The sequence below is a fragment of the Leopardus geoffroyi genome, chromosome D3 (assembly GCF_018350155.1).
Source record: "Leopardus geoffroyi isolate Oge1 chromosome D3, O.geoffroyi_Oge1_pat1.0, whole genome shotgun sequence".
NCBI lineage: Eukaryota > Metazoa > Chordata > Mammalia > Carnivora > Felidae > Leopardus > Leopardus geoffroyi.
The window spans coordinates 45,963,590-45,982,657 of NC_059339.1; the positions used below are offsets into that span (position 1 = coordinate 45,963,590).

A 19,068-nucleotide genomic window follows, 5' to 3' on the forward strand; every position below is an offset into this window, starting at 1 on the left:
CACAGGGAGAGGGAGCCGATGACCTCCTCATACCCCTCTCCTGTCAGGCTATGCTTTGCCATATTCTACTGATTATACAGACCAGTCCTGATACAGAGCAGGAAAACTACATAAGCACAAGAATACTAGAAGGGTTAGGCCTTCTTGGGGGCTAGTTACCCCAGGTCTGTGTAGCCACCACCCAGAGGAAGGCTACAGAACATTTTTAGCACGGCAGAGGCTTTCTTAGGCTGCTTCCCAGTCAATATCATCACCCCTTCTCCAACCAAGAGGTAGCCACAATTCTGACTTCTGTCACCATGAATTGGTTTTGCCTGTTCTTAAACTTCAAGTAAATGGAATCATACTCTGCCTGGCTTCTTTCACTCAACATTGTCGGTTGTGTGGGTGTGAGACTCATCCACGTTGTTCAGAGCAGTAATTCATCCTTTTTATTGCTGAGTAGTATTCTATGGTATAAAAATACCATGCCAATATTTGGGTTATTTCCAGTTTAAGTTGTTATCAATGAACTTACTATGAACATTCTGGCACATGTCTTTTTGTTGGAAATATGCGCTCAGTTCTTTTGGATTCTGTAATAGACTTTTAAAACCCCATACTTAAGCAAGCTGAATTTTACAGACATCCTCATTTAAAAGAGCTGACAGCTATAACTCATGACTTTGGTGCCAGCGGTTTTAACTGACTCATAAATGGGGCATTGTTGGTCAGACTTATGGTAAAACATTCTCTCTAGTAAGGACACTTGAGTCGGTGATCAATCTAGCCCTGGGTTGTGACTTCCATGCAGAGAAGATGCTACCAACATGGGGATAACTTGAAATTTGTCTGTCAAATTTCACAAATTTTCACAAATTTTGCCTTGTGAAAAATCAGGGGGTGAGGGGCTCCTGGGTGACTCAGTCAGTCAAGCCTCTGACTCTTGATTTCAGCTCAGGTCATGATCTCATGGTTCATGGGACCAAGCCCTGACTTGGGCTCTGTGCTGACAGCATGGAGTCTGCTTAGGATTCTCTCACCATCTCTCTCTTTCTCTGTCCCTCCCGTGCTCATGCTTTCTCTCTCTCTCTCTCTCTCTCAAAATAAATAAACACTAAAATAAACATAAAAATAAGAGGGTGAATTCCTAGTGAAGGGAGGACAGAAGTCAACAGAGAGAGAAGGAGGAAGTCTTTCTGTTGACAGAGACAAAGCTGACAGGGCATGTAAGATCTGAAGATCTTTAATTAGCCTCCTTCGACTGGTAAAACATGACTTCACTTGTATTTTATTTATTTTTATGTTTAATTTTTATTTTTGAGGGAGACAGAAAGACAGAGAGAAAAGGGGACAGAGGATCTGAAGCGGGCTATGTGCTGACAGCAGAGAAGCCCAGTGTGGGGCTCGAACTCATGAACCACAAGATCGTGACCTAAGCTGAAGTCAGACCCTTAACAGACTAAGCCACCCAGGCGCTCCAACTTCACTTGTATTTTAAAATCACTTTAAAGTATTGCTAACAATAAAAGTGAGGGCACCAGGAAAAGATTCTAAGGCTTTCCAGACCTACTAATGCATCAAGAATGTAACAGAGGGCTAAGTACAGTTGGAGAGCCTGGAGAAACCACCTCTGTTTGTTTGGGTTTATCTCACTGTGTTTGGTATGTTAAGCAGATTGAGGACACAAGCTGGGCCCTCAGCCAGCAGCATGTGAAATAAATTATTCTAATTTTTTTCTACAGAGCACATAGCTTGCTTTTCTTTTTGTTTGTTTTTCTCCATAATTTGAAACACAGGTAAGTACAGGCTTGAGCTGACATTGGACAATGGCATGCAAAATCCTAACATGGTTGGCTCTGGTCACAGTGGGGCCTCCGCGTGGTTCTATGCGCTGATTTTTTAGCATCTTGTCCCAGTGAAATAACACTCACTAAACCAACTGACCAGCAGAGATAAAACGTAGTTTTATCAGGAAGTAGTTTTATCAGTTTTACCAGGAAGGTAGTAAAACATTAACTCACAGGCCCCTCGATTCGGCACCACACAGATCTCGAATGTCCATCGTTTGGCCCAATGGCAGGCACACCTCATCATTTTACTGTGCTTTGCTTTATTATGCTTTACAGATACTGCTTTTTTTTTTTTTTACAAATTGAAGGTCCGTGGCAACCTTCTGTCAAGCAAGTGTGTGGCCTGCTTTTTCCAACAGCATTTGTTTACTTTGTGTCTCTGTGTCACAGTTTGGTAATGCTTGCAATACTTCAAACTTTTTCATTATTCTTCTATTGGTTACGGTGGTCTGTGATCAGTGATCCTTGACGCTGCTGTTGTAGTTGTTCTGGGGCACCAAGAACTGCTCCCTTATGAGACAGTGCACTTAACTGATAGATGTCGTGTGTGTTCTGACTGCTCCCCCACCGGCCATTCCCCTGCCCGCTCCCTCTCCTCAGGCCTTCCCATTCCCCGAGACACAACGATATTGAAATTAGGCCAGTTAATAATCCGATGGTGGTCTCTAAGTGTTCAAGTGAAAGGAAGAGTCACAGGTGTCTCACGTTAAGTCAAAAGCGAGAAATAATAAAGCTTAGTGAGAAAGGCATGTTAAAAACGGAGATAGGCTCTTGGGCCAGTTAGCCAAGTTGTGAATGCAAAGGAAAAGTTCTTGAAGGATATTAAAAGTGCCACTTCAATAAACACACAAATGATAAGAAAGCATACCAGCCTTACTGCTGCTATGGAAAAAGTTTAAGTGGTCTGGGTAGAGGCTCCAACCAGCCACAACATTCCCTTAGACCCAAAGCCTAATCCAGAGCAAGGTCCTAACTCTCTTCAATTCTGTCAAGGCTGAGAGAGGAGGAAGCTGCAGAAGAAACGTCTGAAGCGAGCAGAGGGTGGTTCCTGAGGTTTAAGGAAAGATGCCTCTCCATAACATCAATGTGCAAGGGGAAGCAGCAAGTGCTGATGTAGAAGCCGCCACAAGTTACCCAGGAGATCTAGCTAGGTCATTACTGAGGGTGGCTACACTAAACAACAGATTTTCAATGTAGATGAAACAGCCTTCTATTGGAAGAAGATGCCAGCTAGGGCATTCACAGCTACGGAGGTGAAATGAATGTCTGGCTTCAAAGCTTCAAAGGACAGGCTGACTCTCTTGTTAAGGGCTACCGCAGCTGGTGACTTTAAGTCGGAGCAGTGCTCATTTACCATTCTGAAAATCCTAGGACCCTGAAGAATGATGCTAAATCTACAAATGGAACGGCCAAGCCTGGATGACAGCACATCTGTTTACAACATAGTTTACTGTGTGTTTAAAGCCCATTGATGAGACCTACTGCTCAGAAGAAAAAGATTCCTTTCAAAATATTACTATTCATTGACAATGCACCTGGTCACTCAAGAACTCTGATAGACTATGAGATTGTCACTGGCATAACCCTCGGACTCCCCGAACTCAGGAAACTCCTAGAAACTTCTATCAATTTCATCTTTTAGAAACTAACAAATTGCTGGAACAGGAAAAGAAACATTTAAGTAGATCCCAGGACTATGCCTGCTCAGATGAATCAGAAGGTGCCCTACTAAGCTACCTCAGCTTGTCATTCTTATCATAATGTTAAAGTCTCCTCTGAATATTCACCCCGAGCCCTCACAAAAGGAAACTGCTCACTCTTGTTTGAGGAGTCATTCCACATGATCTCCTTATTTGTACAAATAAAAAGGACTTTGTGAGGGAACCCCACCTGGTGTAGTCTGTCCATAACTCATCAAGGAGTGGACCCACATTGGTTAGGTAACAAGATGAATTTTTTTTCATGACTGCTAACACAATATCTATTCTGCAGCCTGTGGATCAAGAAGTAATTTGGGGGGACCTGGGTGGCTCAGCTGGTGAAGCATCTGACTTCGGCTCAGGTCATGATCTCATGGGTCGTGGGTTTGAGCCCCATGTTGGGCTCAGTGCTGACAGCTCAGAGCCTGGAGCCTGCTTTGCATCCTGTGTCTTCCTCTTTCTGTACTCCTCTCCTTCTCGTGCTCTGTCTCTCTCTGTCAAAAATAAAATAAAAATTAAAAAAAAAGAAGCAATTTTGACTTTTACTTATTACTTAAGAAATATATTTCATAAGGCTATAGCTGCCATAGCTGGTGATTCCCTCTGATGGATCTAGGCAAAGTAAATTGAAAACCTTCTGGAAAGGATTCACCATTCTAGATGCCATGAAGAACATTTGTGACTCATGGGAAGAGGTCACAATATCAACATTAATAGGCATCTGGAAGAAGTTGATTCCAACACTCATGGATGACTTTGAGGGGTTCCAGACTTCAGTGGAGGAAGTCACTGCAGATGTGGTAGAAATAGCAAGCAAACTAGAATTAGGTGTGGAGCCTGAAGATGTGACTGAACTGCTGAAATCTCATGATAACACCTGAACAGATGAGCAGTTGCTTCTGATGGGTGAGCAAAGAAAGTGGTTTCACGGGATGAAAACTATTCCTGGTGAAGATGCTGTGAAGACTGTTGAAATGACAACAAAGGATTTAGAATATTCCATAAACTTAGTTGAGAAAGCAGTGGAAGGGTTTGAGAGGACTGACTCCAATTTTGAAAGAAGTTCTGTTGGTAAAATGCTAATAAACAGCATTCATGCTACAGAGAAATAGTTCATGAAAGGAAGAGTCCATGGATGCCTGCTCTCCTTGCCTCCCTTGACTTTCTCCTCCCTTGATCTCTGTTTCACTCCCCACTATTGTCCGTTTTAGAAACTTTGCCGACTTCGCTTTTTCCTTCCAAATTCCTTCTCAGTTTTTTCCCCCTCTCCCCCGAGTCTTCCTGGGGATCTCATTCATCCCATGACTTTGACAATCACTTCTACTTACATGATGGCTAAATCAGTAGTAAGTCTCGTCCTAAACCTTAAGCTGCTGTTTCCGACTATCTCCTGGAATCTATTTCACACATTCTTCAAACTGAACCTGTCTAAATGCTCTATCTCCACTTCAACTCTGCTGTTGTTCTTCCCTGTTTGCTAACATGGAACTGTCACCATCCACTGTGTAAACCTTGGATACAGAAAAGAATTAACAGAAAGTTAATTGGAAAGTTTTGCTTACGAGATTGGCCATTGGCTGGTATCTGGGGACTTAGCTCACAAATAGTTCCCTACACTGATCTAAAACTTTCCCTAAATGACAGTGGTTCACTGTGCTGAAACTGTTTGTACATGACAATGTGGTTTATTTTGAGTGCCTGTTTTCCTTCTGTAAGTCTGAAATTTTGGCAAATGTTAGGCAGAGGGTACTTAGGTGACCAGCTCCCAGTTAAAAGCCTGCGTGAGTCTCTAATGAGCTTCCCCAGTAGACAACACTTGTCAACGTTGTCACATCTCATTGCAAGAGGATTTGAGCTTATCCTGTGTGAATCCACTGGAAGAGGATCCTTGGAAGCTTGCAGCTGGTTTCCTCTGTCTTCACTCCCTTTCTCTTCCCCTTTGCTGATTTTGCTATATATCCTTTCGCTGTAATCTCAGCCATGACTATGACCACATGATGAGCCCAGTGAGTCTTTCTAGCAAATCACCCAACCTGGGGGACGTCTTAGGGTCCCCCAACACATCTTAGCATAATTGTAACCCTCTTTTCCTCATTCTCTATGTTCAGTTAATCACCAATTATCATTAGCTCTACCTCTAAATTAAAAAAAATTTTTAATTAAAAATTTTTATTTTATTAAGTAATCTCTATACCTATGATGGGGCTTAAACTCACAACCCCAAGATCAAGAGTCTCATGCTCTACTGACTAAGTCAGCCAGGCACCCCTCTACCTCTAAATATTTTTAAAAATATATCTTGTGTTCACAACCCTCATTGCCTTGATGCTATAACCGTGGCTCCATCTGGACCACCCTCCTTGCTTTCCTCTGGTACAGAAAGCAAAACTCCCAGGCTGGAGAATAGCACCAAGCCAAAGCTATGCAGAGGTTCTCTCCCAAAGCCAATTTCCTCAGCTGCAACAGGTGGATGATGATAATGCCTATTTCATAGAGTTGCTGTCAGGGGTAAATGAGAAAAATGCAGATAAACTTCGTGAGGTTATCTTGGTAAAGTCCTTAGCACATAACAATCCTTCAACAAATGTTAGCTGCTGTTTCCAATGCTAGTATTAATGATCTGCAGACTGCATCTGGTCACTACCTGGGAGGCTCAGCCAATTGTGGTACCAAAACCACTGTGTGAAATTAGGCCCTCAGTTTCCTACCCCTATAATCTGCAGCAGGCCCACCCCAAAATGCATCTCTGTGGGATTCCACGTAGTTGGCATTTGTGGGTGCCCTTGTCCTTTGATGAGGTGTCCTCCTGTGGGAGAATGATGAGACATAGCTTTCTTTTGGTTGCAGAGGGTGGGTGCAGCAGGGAAGGAAGCTAGAATGGTCATGGAGCTCTCCAGGTTCCTGATGTTACAGCTGCAAATATTTGGAGTTGTGCAAAACCATCAGTGATTTCAGATAAAAGAGCCACTGCAAAGGACTAATGAGCCGGTAGCATCAAGGGCTATAAAAATAGAAATTAAGACACACAGACACACACACACATACACACACAGATCAATATATGAAGTGATAGATGTGTTAATTAACTAGATGGCGGGAATCCTTCCACAATGTCTACGGATATCGAATCATCACAATGTACAACTAAAAGTTTCTATTTTCAGTATCTTCCGTGACTATCCCAGGAATTTTTGTCTGAATGAAAAACCGTATGGGTTCATTACATAAGGTCTCCACAGTTGAAATAACGAAATCGTAAAGCTTAAAGATCAACTCAGGATTTCAAATATCGATATATTTATCAACAAACTGAGTCATTCACTCTAAAATTCCATGCTATTAAAAACCACATAGAAACAACTTCTGATTAAAAACAAACAAGAAAGAGCAGCAAAGGTAAGTTGGGTAGTACATTAAGTTTATTTTGAATTATAACATGGAATATGTCATCAAACAAATGGAGGTAATGAACACTTTTGTGGCTCACTTAACAAATGATTTGCATAGGAATTGCTAGTTCTGTCTTAGGATGCAGAGCTCATTGAATTGTGAATTAGATGAACATAAAATAAGAATCATCATCAAAAAAAAAAAAAAGAACCATCTACCTGTGTGCAAAATAAATGCAATTTTACTTCAAATAACAGACTTTAGTTTTTGGTGCATGGTTAATACAATCATCTTCTCTTATGGATAATGTCATAATCTCATCCAGACCAAACCTGATCCTTCTAGGCTAGAGATCTCTTACCTATAGCAAGAGATTAAATATTGTTAAATATTTAATCCATTAAATATTGTTAAATATTTAATCCATTAAATATTGTTAAAGCTACTGGATTCATTCTTATAGCTCTAATGTTGATCAAGAACATTATCCACTTGAAACAAGGTAACACATAGGCCAAGGACAACATATCTTAGTGAAAACATGAAGTTCATGATTTCATCCCATTTTGTCTTTTGGAACTTTGTTATCAGTACCCACAATACTGTTTTGATTTATGTCAGTGATCAGCAATCAGTTTTGGCCCAAGGGCTAACAAAAGGGGAAAAATATAAAGCATTTAAGGCCACACTATTTTCCTCTTCAAAATGAACATAGCTTTCTGAAATTCCCATGGGGGAAAGTGTGCATTTGTACTTAGTACTTTGCTAAGTAAGTCAGTGAGGAAATTGGCACTGCTTTATAGTTACTAAAGGGTTTATATCTGGGTGTTTTAGCAATACAGACAGATCTTTCTAAATTTTTATCCCGAAATTAGATTGTTGAGTTGTTGCATAGCTAGTCAGGCTATAGGCATCCCTGGGGACTCTGTGGGTGACTCATTACAGCCTTTGTTTGTGATATTGATTAAAATAAGCTGATTTCTGTTGATTGATTATTTCATCAATCATAACAAACCTTAAGAGAGTATCTTCTTTTTTTTTTTTTTTTCAATGTTTTTTATTTATTTTTGGGACAGAGAGAGACAGAGCATGAACGGGGGAGGGGCAGAGAGAGCGGGAGACACAGAATTGGAAACAGGCTCCAGGCTCCGAGCCATCAGCCCAGAGCCTGACGCGGGGCTCGAACTCCCGGACCGCGAGATCGTGACCTGGCTGAAGTCGGACGCTTAACCGACTGCGCCACCCAGGCGCCCCAAGAGAGTATCTTCTAATTTCAAAAATTATATTTGATCATTTACTGGCTTAAGGATAATGCTTTCAGGACCACTGCAAGTTGGTTAAAAAAAATGGTGGGGATTACATTTTCTTCCACGTTAACATGTCTTTAACATCCAGAACATTGCCTGGAAACCAGAGCAGAAAATGAAAAGAAAACTGAAGATGTATTTAAATACCAGAAATACCATCAGTGTTTATTATGGTAAAGACGGTTTATTATGGAAAGACGGTTTAATTTTAGCGTGTGCAATTAGGCACTGACTGAGGCATTTAGACACCATTGATTATAAAGTGCACTGTACATAAGTTTTGATTCCCCTCCAAGGAATAATTCAATAAAACTCAGGTCTCTTTCTTGGAATCAATCAGCTCAAGAACATGCATAGATGAACACCTATTAAATACTAATAACAGTCTTTTATTACTTATACTCCTGCAATATAATAGAAACGTATTGTACTTGCATATATCACATTTCATCCAAGGACCTCAAAGTCATTATGTCAAGCAATGTGGTGCTGGGAGCTCAGGATTGCACAGCATAGGAAGTCTACTTAGTTATGGCATGGGAAGCGGGTTCCCAACGAGAGAACCAAAATAAAAGCTCAAAGAGACAAGCCTCAATTTCCCATGGCTTGTAATTTTCTGCGTTTCCCAAATTGCCACTTGCTTCCCACCGTACCTCAATATGGATTCTTGGTAAAAATGATTTTTTACGTGTTTGGAATAAGACGAGGATCAACTCACAAATCAACAATTTGTCTTTTTTATAGTTCAACAGTCCACCTTTGAAAATCACACGGCGGAATGTCAGAAGTGGCTTTTTAATGTGAATTTACACTTCATTGATTCAGAATAAAAGTGGCTACAACCTTTGGGGAGAAGAAAACATTTTACGCTGGCATGACATACGTGTATGTGTAAAACATGAGGGAGCTGTGTCTTTTTGCACACTGACATTTAATGCAAAAGTAAGAATGCTTTGATTCACTGAAGATCAGACTTTCAGTATTTTAAAGGCTTTTGTCATCTTGCTTAAACCTTGTCAAGGGTTTAAGTCTTAGAGTTTAACTGAGAGACCCAACTTAGTGTAGTGTAAAACGAGTTTCTGTGGAATCCACGAATCTGCCAGGCCCCACAGCAGTGGGGGCGCAGGCCAGTGTGAGAAGCCCACATAAGTGAGGGCAAGGGGTCCCTGAGCCTTTCTGTTCTTGACTCAGGGCACAGAGCCCAGCTCTCCTTGGTCAGGGACCCAGGGAGGGCATTCTGAGCATTTCCTTTCTTAATGGAATTTCCAACACTATTTGAAAAGTGACTTCTTTTCGGACAATGTGATTACGGTTTCTATCTTTCAGTCAAATATGGAACTAAGTTAGCTCTTCCTGTGTCCTTCTTTACTTCGGAGGAGACGCAGGATACGTTCGTTTTTGGTTAGTTCTGCCGGAAGTTCATTGGCCTAAAGAAGATAAGATAGGTATTAGTGAATTCCCACAGTTGGGATGGTTTTAGGGACTCCAAAGAGGGACTCCTGACCCAAACTTGCTCCTCTGCTGGTGAGGAACCTCACTGGACTCACTCTTGTTTTAAGGCATTAAAGGTCTCCTTTAAGCGTCTAAATATCGCCTGTTATTTTCTTATCTCATCTTGAGAGTTCTTTTTCTCTCTGAGCCATATCCCTTAACACATTGTAATCTCCTGGCGGCCAGGGTCCACGTATTATTAATCACTATATCCTCACTTCCGGCATAATGCCTGGTGCATCTAGTATGTGCTCAGTAAATACTGGAAATGTTAAATTTGATACTTTACACTTAATTCATGTATTATGTGGAGCAGCCTGTCTGCTAGGGACCTGAGACTCAGGACAGGTTATCTTTTGATGAGAAAACAGAGTTAGAAACATTCAGAGAGTAAGAGATGCCTGGTCAAGAGCAGCTTCAGTGTGTCCTTTCTTCTCATGCTGCTGAGACACATTGTCTAGGCATTTATTTCACGAGTGAGTCCTTACCAACTGCAGCTAATGTTATGGGCCAGCGGTTCTCAAACTTTTTGGGCTTAAGACCTTTTTACGCTCCTAAAAATTATTGAGGACCCCAATGAGCTTTTGTTTTTAACTTATTAGAAATGAAAATAAGAACATTTAAAGATATATTAATTCATTAAAAATCATAAATCCACTATAGGCTAACATAAATAACATTAATGAAAAACAACCAAATTTTCCAAAACAAAAAAGTTAGAAGAGTAGCATTGTTTAATAGATTTGCGTATTTCTTTAAAAATTTTTTTTAAATGTTCATTTATTTATTTTCTAATTTAATTTTTTAATGTTTATTTATTTGTGAAGGAGAGACAGACAGAGCGTGAGTGGAGGAGGGGCAGAGGGCAAGGGAGACACAGAATCCGAAGCAGGCTCCAGGCTCTGAGCTGTCAGCACAGAGCCTGACAGGGGGCTCGAACCCACGAGCTGTGGGATCATGACCTAAGCCAAAGTCAGACACTTAACTGACTGAACCACCCAGTCGCCCCGTAAAATGTTTATTTATATTTGAGAGATAGAGAGAGCACAAGCAGGGGAGGGGCAGAGAGAGAAGGAGACACAGAATTCGAAGCAGACTCCAGGCTCTGAGCTGTCAGCACAGAACCTGACGTGGGGCTCGAACTCATGAGCCATGTGATCATGACCTGAGCTGCAGTCTGACGCTTAACTGACTGAGCCACCCAGGCACCCCTAGATCTGCAACTTTCTTGAATGTGTAGCTTAATTGAAGACATTTGGATTTTCATATCTGTTTCTGCATCTAATGTATTGTGATATATTGTTTTGGTTAAAGCCCCTATGAAGAAAATTCAGCTTCACACAGATAGGCATTTGGAAAAGGGAGAAGCATTTTAAGAGCCTTTTCAGATCATTGTAGATATTCTTCTTTGATGCCACACCAATACTAAACAGGTGGTAGTTTCTTAAAGGTAATTTCAGCATGGAATCTGAAACCATGTCAATGAACTTTTTACCTTAAAAATCCATAGATCTATCTATCTACAGGTAGGATGTTTCCCCATGCATGATTTGATACATCACACACTTTATCTGGAAAATATCCGTTCAATGAGTTATGCCGCCCTTCCAAATGTTGACACATTGCATCATACAATCTCAAAAGATCACATTCATTAATATCGGCACCGGTTCATCAGGAGAGCCTGTAGGTGGATTGGGAAGCTGTCAGGCTCACACAGTGGACACAAGCTGTTCTTTGAAATAAAAATGGTGTTCCAAGAAAAAGCAACTGGCCCACTTGGTAATTCAAACAAACGCACGCGCGCTTTTCCTTGAGACAACCGTTGCACGTCAGGGTACAAAAGTGCCGTATGCGTACTTCCATTTTGTTACATAGAATGTTAAAAAGGTGTATAACGAGGGTTAAGACTTAATATAATTCAAATTGCTTACTGCTTCATCAAACACATTCTTAAAACTGGGATTTTCGTCAAATAATTTACAAAATCTGTGAAATAACTTACAAAGTTTTGTAAAACCATCTGCCAGTATAGTTTATACTCCTGCTTTGATGTGTAAGGTGCCAATTAACCTAATGCCAACATTACAGCAAATGTCAGCACAGTGGAAAAGGCAAATGACATCTCTGCTGTATTGAGAATATTGTTTTGATTTCTTAGATCTCTTGAAAGAGTCTCCGGGGTCCATGGACCATACTTTGAGAACCGTTGTTATAGACGAATCCCAAGGATATTCCTGGGATTTCAGGGGAGGCGGTTAAAGGGCAGAAAAGCACCCAGAATGGAGTAGAGGGCTTGGATGCACATGTTATTTGCCTCACACATTTTTTCCTCCCACAGCCATATCTGGAACCCCATCTACTTTATCTGGGACCCTAATCCCATGTGAAACTCCTGAAGTCCCTACCTTCTAGGTTGGGTCCTGCTCTTTGACCCCCAACTGCTAGCTGGGACCTCACTTGTCAGGAATTATGCGTGGAGTTCTTGGGAGCTCTGTTTGCCACAAATGGTCTGCTGAATAGTATGTCCTGTTGCTGCACCCCAGCCCACCACAAAAGACCCTTGATGCTGATGCTGGACTGAATTGGGCAGGAAATTACTATGCTATGTTACTATAGACCAGAGATCCCTCCAGAAGCTCAAATTCTACTGTTAGTTCCTGCAGAAACAGACATTGTACAGGCCTAACAGCCAGGCCTGCACAGAAATGCTCCTGGTAGACAGACATAAGCTCCATCCGGTCTCAGAGTATACTCAGGAGTAACTGAGCTGTGTTGCATGGGTTATTGGTCCTTGGTGAGCAGGTTGACAGGTAGCCAGAGGATCCTCTATGGTCAGGAAGAAGAGAAGATCTAAGAGGCTGTACTTCTATCTATAAGCTTGCTGAGTTACAGCTCCTGTGTGTGACCGTCTCCATGAATGTCCATAAACTTTACTATTAAAAAAGGCTCTATATCCTCAAAGTATGTTGTCAAATTTTGGTCAATTGCATTGCTGTCCCATATGTCATCTATATAGTTCTAAAAACCTGGTCTCATTCTCTCCAGGTTGGTTCCTACTGAATTCTCAGGTTGCTGAGATTGTGTGGACCATTATGATGCCTAGTGCTCCAGGCTATCCCCCAAAGGCCACCTTATTCATTATGGAGCAGGACCATAGGCCCATATTCATGATACCATAGCATCAAAACACTCTATTTCCCCACTGCTCCAGGAAGAGGATGTGTTCTGAGTCCTCAATCGGGAGTACTGGGAACATGGGGCCCCTGCACCCATGGGGACAGCTACAGTGTGGGGAGTGGCTGTTGGGGCCATTGGTTACCTTCCCCTGAGGCATCTGCTTTGCAGTCCCAGAACAGAAGTCCTGTATCCCCTGGAGCAGAAGATTGTTTCTGTATTAGCTTAGAAGTCATTTCCCCTGGGAAGCCTTCAATAGCATTCATTACTTTCCCGCTAATAGCTCTTGTCACTGTAGTACAACTTCTTACTTAATTGTCTTTATTCTCCAGTAAACTCTGAGATCTTTGAAGGCAGAGACTATGGGAATTTCATTCACCATTGTCTCCCCAGTACACAGCAGAGTGCATGGTATCTAGTAGGTACTCAGTATTTGTTGAATGAATGAAGTTGAAGAATATCCCCTCAAAAGTCCCGGGTGGTGCCAGATTCCTAACACTCTTGCTTCTAGAGCTACCTTTAAGAGGCTGGCTTCTTTGGGGTGGCTGGCGGATGGGTGGGGTGGGGTCAGGGTGGGGTTCCCTGGTAACTACTCCCAGCTCTGTAAGAGCTTCCGTTGTATGAAACTCCAACATGAAGTGTCTGTATGTTTCTCTCTGTATATTCAAGTAGCTCTAGGGACAATCCAAAGTCCAGCATTTTGATCACTCGAATTTCCCCATAACCATTATTGCTGAAATTCCAGGAGACAAACAAGGAATTGCATTTTTCAGTTTCCATATAAAGGCACTAACATTTTCCCCTTGCCTTCAATGCTGGATGGCTTAGTAAGAAAGATCGATCTCTTTAGGAAGTCTGTGTCCAGGGTCTAAAGATAAGAGCTCAAGTATGATTTCAGTTGGCTTATCACACAGCCAGGCCAGCTAATGGAAAACAAATCTGCATCTCAGGAAGGAGATAAGCAGAAGTGTTGTCTTCAAGCACTCCAATGGTAAGAACAAGGAAATAATAACTCCACATGGTAAGTAAAATGGAAACAAAAAAAAAGAGAGACTCTTGGCATGTTGTTTAATTGCATTTCTTAATGGGTTCTTTTCAAAATGTCATAAAAAGGTTCTACGTATTTGCCTTAATTATTAAAGAAATTAACAGAGAAATAGATGCTTATAAAAACTCGAATAGTACGTAAGTATAAAGTGAAAATTGCTTTTAATACCTTCCTCTATCAATAAGCACCATGCCCACTTCTGCCTTTGAAAGTCTGTATTTTATTTTTTTTAAGTTTATTTATTTATTTAGAGAGAGAGTGAGTATGTGCGCAGGGGCAGGGGCAGAGAGAGAGGGACAGAGAATCCCAAGCAGGGATTCTTCTTGCTGACATCAGCGCGGAGCCCGACTCAGGGCTTGATTTCATGAACCCTGAGATCATGACCTGAGCTGAAATTAAGAGCTGGACGCTTAACCTACTGAGCTACCCAGGCGCCCCTAAAAGTTCATACTTTAGTGTTTTCTCAAGACTTTCCCCAGGCTGCTCTCCTCCCCCTAGGCTCTACATTTGATGGCTATTGCAGATGTTGAGTGGGAAAAAATGCAATGATAATCATTTTCTCTATGGGTCTTGGGCATCTTCCCACCTCCACATTTGACCTAATTGTAAACTAAGGATTTGGGGCTATAGAAAACACGGGGTGGTTTTGCAACAACGGCACAAAGTCCCATTAACAGTATAAGAGCGAATTTTCCCCTTTCTCCTCTATTCTCCAAGCAAAGCACAAGCAGTTCTCAAGGTATGAACGTCCAACTTATTCAGAATAGCACTAAACTACTGGAACTTCGATGTGTTTAGGACACCTCTTTGAGATAGAACCCCATCACTCTACTCCCCACAGCTACTGCCCTCACCCTGTCCTGGGAGGCTGCACCATTATTGGCTCATCACCATTGACAATATAGGGTTTTTAGCATAATTCTCTGGGTACAAATGCACTGGTCATTCATATCTGCTGATAGCCTTGCACGCCCTTACTGTGCCGAGATATGACGAGAGGGACTGGGGCCAGCCTGAGTGAGGAGACTAGAGGTGGAGCCCTTCTCTTCCTTTCCCTTATGTTCCCTTTCAAAGGCACATCAGCATCTAAAACAGTGTCCTCAGGTTCACAGCAGACGGTCAGTATAAATACTGCCAACGTTTTTTCCCAAGTGAAACGAGAAATCTGGCCCAGGGTGCATATGAGTGATTATCTTGGCTTAGGTAGAAACTGCCTTATCTCTTTGTAGAGGTGCCCAAAGGAGTTTTAAGGTAGGTAAGATAAGGTGAGTACCTTGTTTCTCAGGGCTGGGTCTGCTCCGGCTTCCAGGAGCAGTGCAACTGTTTTAATATTCCCACTGAGCACCGCAGCGTGGAGGGCCGATGTCCCATTCTAAGAGAGAACAACAGTGTGTGTCAGGAGTGAGCTTACAGCCATCAGCACTGAGCTTGGCTTTCATCATAAACCAGCCTGAGTGATGAGACTAATGTTGGAGCTTTACTCTTCCTTGCATTCCCTTTCAAAGGCACGTCAGCACCTAATACAGTGTCCTCAGGTACACAGCAGACGGTCAGTATAAACACTGCCAATGTTTTTTTCCAAGTGAAACAAGAATCTGGCCCAGGGTGCATGTGACCTCATGATCAGGCTGTCAGTTTTAAAGACATTAGAATTTGCTGCAGGAAAAACAACACTATGTCAAACCTTCTTCTTCTTTTTTTTTCCCCCTTCAAGGACAGTATATACAGTTTCTGTGTATGTTCCGTCTAGACTGGAGAAATGGCTGGCAAGCCAACAGGCTGACTTGTCAGCCCAGCTACATGCACCCCACTCACTCAGCGGGTAGGAGTACCGCTACGGAGTTATAGGGGAGCCTATGTGGGGCAAGGAAACCCCCAAGCCCTGAGTTGGAGCATTTTTGAGCACAGAAGGGCCTACTGGATAGGTGGCTGACATTTTATGAAATTTACTGCAAATAGAAGACAGCATCTATGTGCAGTATGGAGCCAGATTCTGGGGGGAGAGAGAAAGAGAATGTAACAAATCTAATGTAGGAATGATGGATAGTCACATGACATCTGTTCCAGAAGGTGCATATGTCTACAAATAGCATCTAAATGCAAGCTTAGTTTCCACAATAGCTACTTACTATAATAATAATGAACCATTTCCGTATTTCATGAAAGAATAAAATATCATACCCATAGGAAAATTCCAGCAAAGTAGCATTTTCCTTTCCAAAGCGGCATGTCTGTTTTTATAACACATAGGACAACTTACTTGTCTGGTAACATTAGACCCATCCGAATCTTAACCAACCTGTCAACTTCATCTGTTTGCAACATGGTTAGGAATAAAATACCAAGCCAAAAAAGAGCTCTTTGAAACAGACTAGATATTGCAAAGCCCATTTCTGAAGCTCATTTCTTTTATTCACAGAGAGTTCACTTTCATAGACTATTTATTCTTACTTTATAAACAATTTTAATGAGTGCAGCTTTCTGGTTTCCAAGTTCATGGAAGATTAGAAGTTACTCTTTGGGACAGTAGGAAGGGCCAGCATTCTGATAACAGCAGACCAGTATCAGCTGGTAGCAAGAATAGAGAGTAAATATGTTGACATCAGATACAGAGTCCAAAAGGCATTTAGGATCATTCAACGGCAGGTAGACTTTTTATACATCCATAAACACTGAGGGTACATTCCCCAAAAGTGCTAGGCCACTGTCCCAAGTTTAGAACAGATTTTCTGTCCTCCATTTAAGAGAACAGAAGTGTATACTGGGGGCTCGCAAACTACAGCCCGTGGGCCGATTCTAGCCGGCTGCTTGTTTTTCTGTGTTCTGCCAAGCTGAAATTGAAAAGATTTAAAAGAAGAATACTACGTGAAAGTATGAAATCCCAGGAATACAATGTCCAGAAATAAAGGGTTAGTGGGAGGCAGCCATCCTTTGTCCCCATGACTTTGATGCTACAATAGTAGACTTGAACAGTTCCAAGAGACTGTATGGCCCGTGAAGCCTATAGTATTTTACTACCTGGCCCTTTATTGGAAAAGATTGCCAACCCCTGGTATATATTCTAATTTAGAAATATCTTAGTCTCAAATGATTAAAATTTAAAAAAGAGTTTTAGGGCTCTACTTCCCAGCAGACCCAGCTCTCCAGAATGGCACATTCTTTGAGGTGTCCAGATATCTGCGACTTATTTTATTTCATCTAAGGTAACAATGTGGTTCTTCACTCCAGATAATGAAGGGAAGGAACAGGAGCACCTGTCCCCCATATTTTGTGGGACACAAATCATGTGTTTCATGACTTGTGGAAGATTTTAGTCCAATGAAAGATATGTATCAATATAGTTTACTTTCCAAGTTAGCGATTTCATTGCTACTAATTTTTTTTTTCCTGTAAAACTAAGTACTAACAGACTCTGGTTCACTCTTCTTACCACCTTTTCATTTCAACCAGTGCCTACGAATCTCCAAAATAAAGAAACTGTTGGGAAGTTCTTCCAAGACTGCAACTAACCATGTGAATTATACTCAGATTCTGCTACAGTCCTCAGCTATGGGCTTATTAATTTCTAGCCTCTCTTTTACAGATTGGTAAAATTTCTCGTTAAGTCTTACCTTCAGAATGCCAAGGGTGGGTGAGAATTTTAGCAACTCCTTTATAACATCGTTATACCCTTTGTTGGCTGCTTTTAGCAATGCTGTGGTACCATCCTTAACAAAGCAGAAAATAAAAGTTGGTTATTAAGATATGTGTGTGTTGGCTAAGAACTACATGTTAGCTGAGAACCGGGAATATGCTTATCAGAACAGACGAAAGGTGTAAACTAAAGTACGAGCAGGCCAAGTCTCTTAATCTAGGAGCATTTTAGAGCATATTAAGCAGTTAGCTCTGCATGAAAGACCGCTACACAAAGTATGTGGCTTATTATCTTAGAACCCTGCCATTTGGGAATTCATACCCTTCCCGTCCCTTAGAACACTGGGTAAAGGGCAAGGGAACATCGAGAATATATTTTAGGACACAGATGGACCAAAGATCCATAGACTGCAGCTTATGACTTAGCAGAAATTACTGCTACACTATTTGTAATGATTTAAATAATTGTTGAACTATATTTACTGTTTTAAATTTTATATGTGCTTTTCTTTTTGCCTTCTCTTACGTACAACCTTGCTCTAGTGTGCCCTAGGGGTCTGTGGGGGTTGGGGTGAGTGGGTGTGGAGTAGGAAGGGGACAGATTGAAATATGTTAAAAAGAAATGCAAAAACAAGTTCAAAAATTTATATTCAGCTTCTGTCATCACTTTTTGACCTGGAAAGAGATTTTCCAAATTCCTTTTTCTCCTGCTTTTACATATCAGTTGCTGTATTTGGAGGATTCAGCTCCCAGAATTCTCCTATAATAAAGGAAATACCCCAGTCTGCTCTAAGGGTTTAGCTGGAACCAGGAAAAAAGAAAATGAGATTAGAAGATTTTTCTTCTCTGGCTTCAGAGATGTGGGACCCAGAGAAAGAGTGGGAGAGAGAAAGAGAGGAAGAGAAAGAGTGGTCAGGAATGTGTCTTTTCCCTTTTCTGGACTCAGACTTGGGAGAGGGGAGTGGGTCACATTAGCAAGGGAAAAAAGGCCAGACACTGAAAAACCAAACCAAACCAAACCAACCAAAGCCAAAAAGCGAATAGCACAGTGTGGTCAGGTAGCAGGGTCTCCCCAAGCTGCCCTCAGTTCCTATGGGCAACAGGGCCTGCTGTGGGCCCAACTAGGCAGACTTAGGTATAACTTTAGCATTGGCTAGGTGGAGGCCAACGGGGGTGTGGTGCAGGGGTCCGCAGCTGGGGAAGCTGGGTGAGGTGGAGACGAGCACCGCCAGCCACTGCGCCTGCGTCCCCGGCTACACTGTGGTCCAGGGCCAGCAGGGGGCGCAGCGACAGGCGCACGCGCAGCCGCTAGCGACACACACTGCCAAAGACAGCCCGAGGCCCTGGCTCCTGCCTGCCGCATGCTCCCGGGACTCAGCTTAGGTGGAGGAGGAGCTCCGAAGATTAAACATGTTTCATTTAGAGAGACTGGGCAGCACTCGCTAAATTTCAGCCGATTCAGACATTTACTTTGTTTTCCTGCTAAAGAG

General features: G+C 42.0%; 1 protein-coding gene across 7 annotated transcripts in view; it reads right to left on the reverse strand.

Annotated features, from left to right (window-relative positions):
* Positions 1–8,373: 8,373 nt before the first annotated feature.
* The window catches only part of ANKRD29 (ankyrin repeat domain 29), a 53,654-nt gene continuing 42,959 nt past the window's right edge, over positions 8,374–19,068 (reverse strand). For all 7 annotated transcript variants that reach the window (XM_045458697.1, XM_045458700.1, XM_045458698.1 and 4 more), the window contains 3 exons: positions 17,557–17,652; positions 15,219–15,317; positions 8,374–9,656 (listed from right to left, as the gene is read on the reverse strand). In XM_045458697.1, coding sequence (XP_045314653.1) covers positions 9,573–9,656; positions 15,219–15,317; positions 17,557–17,652 — 279 coding nt within the window. In that variant the 3' untranslated portion in view covers positions 8,374–9,572. The remainder of the gene's footprint in view (positions 9,657–15,218; positions 15,318–17,556; positions 17,653–19,068) is intronic.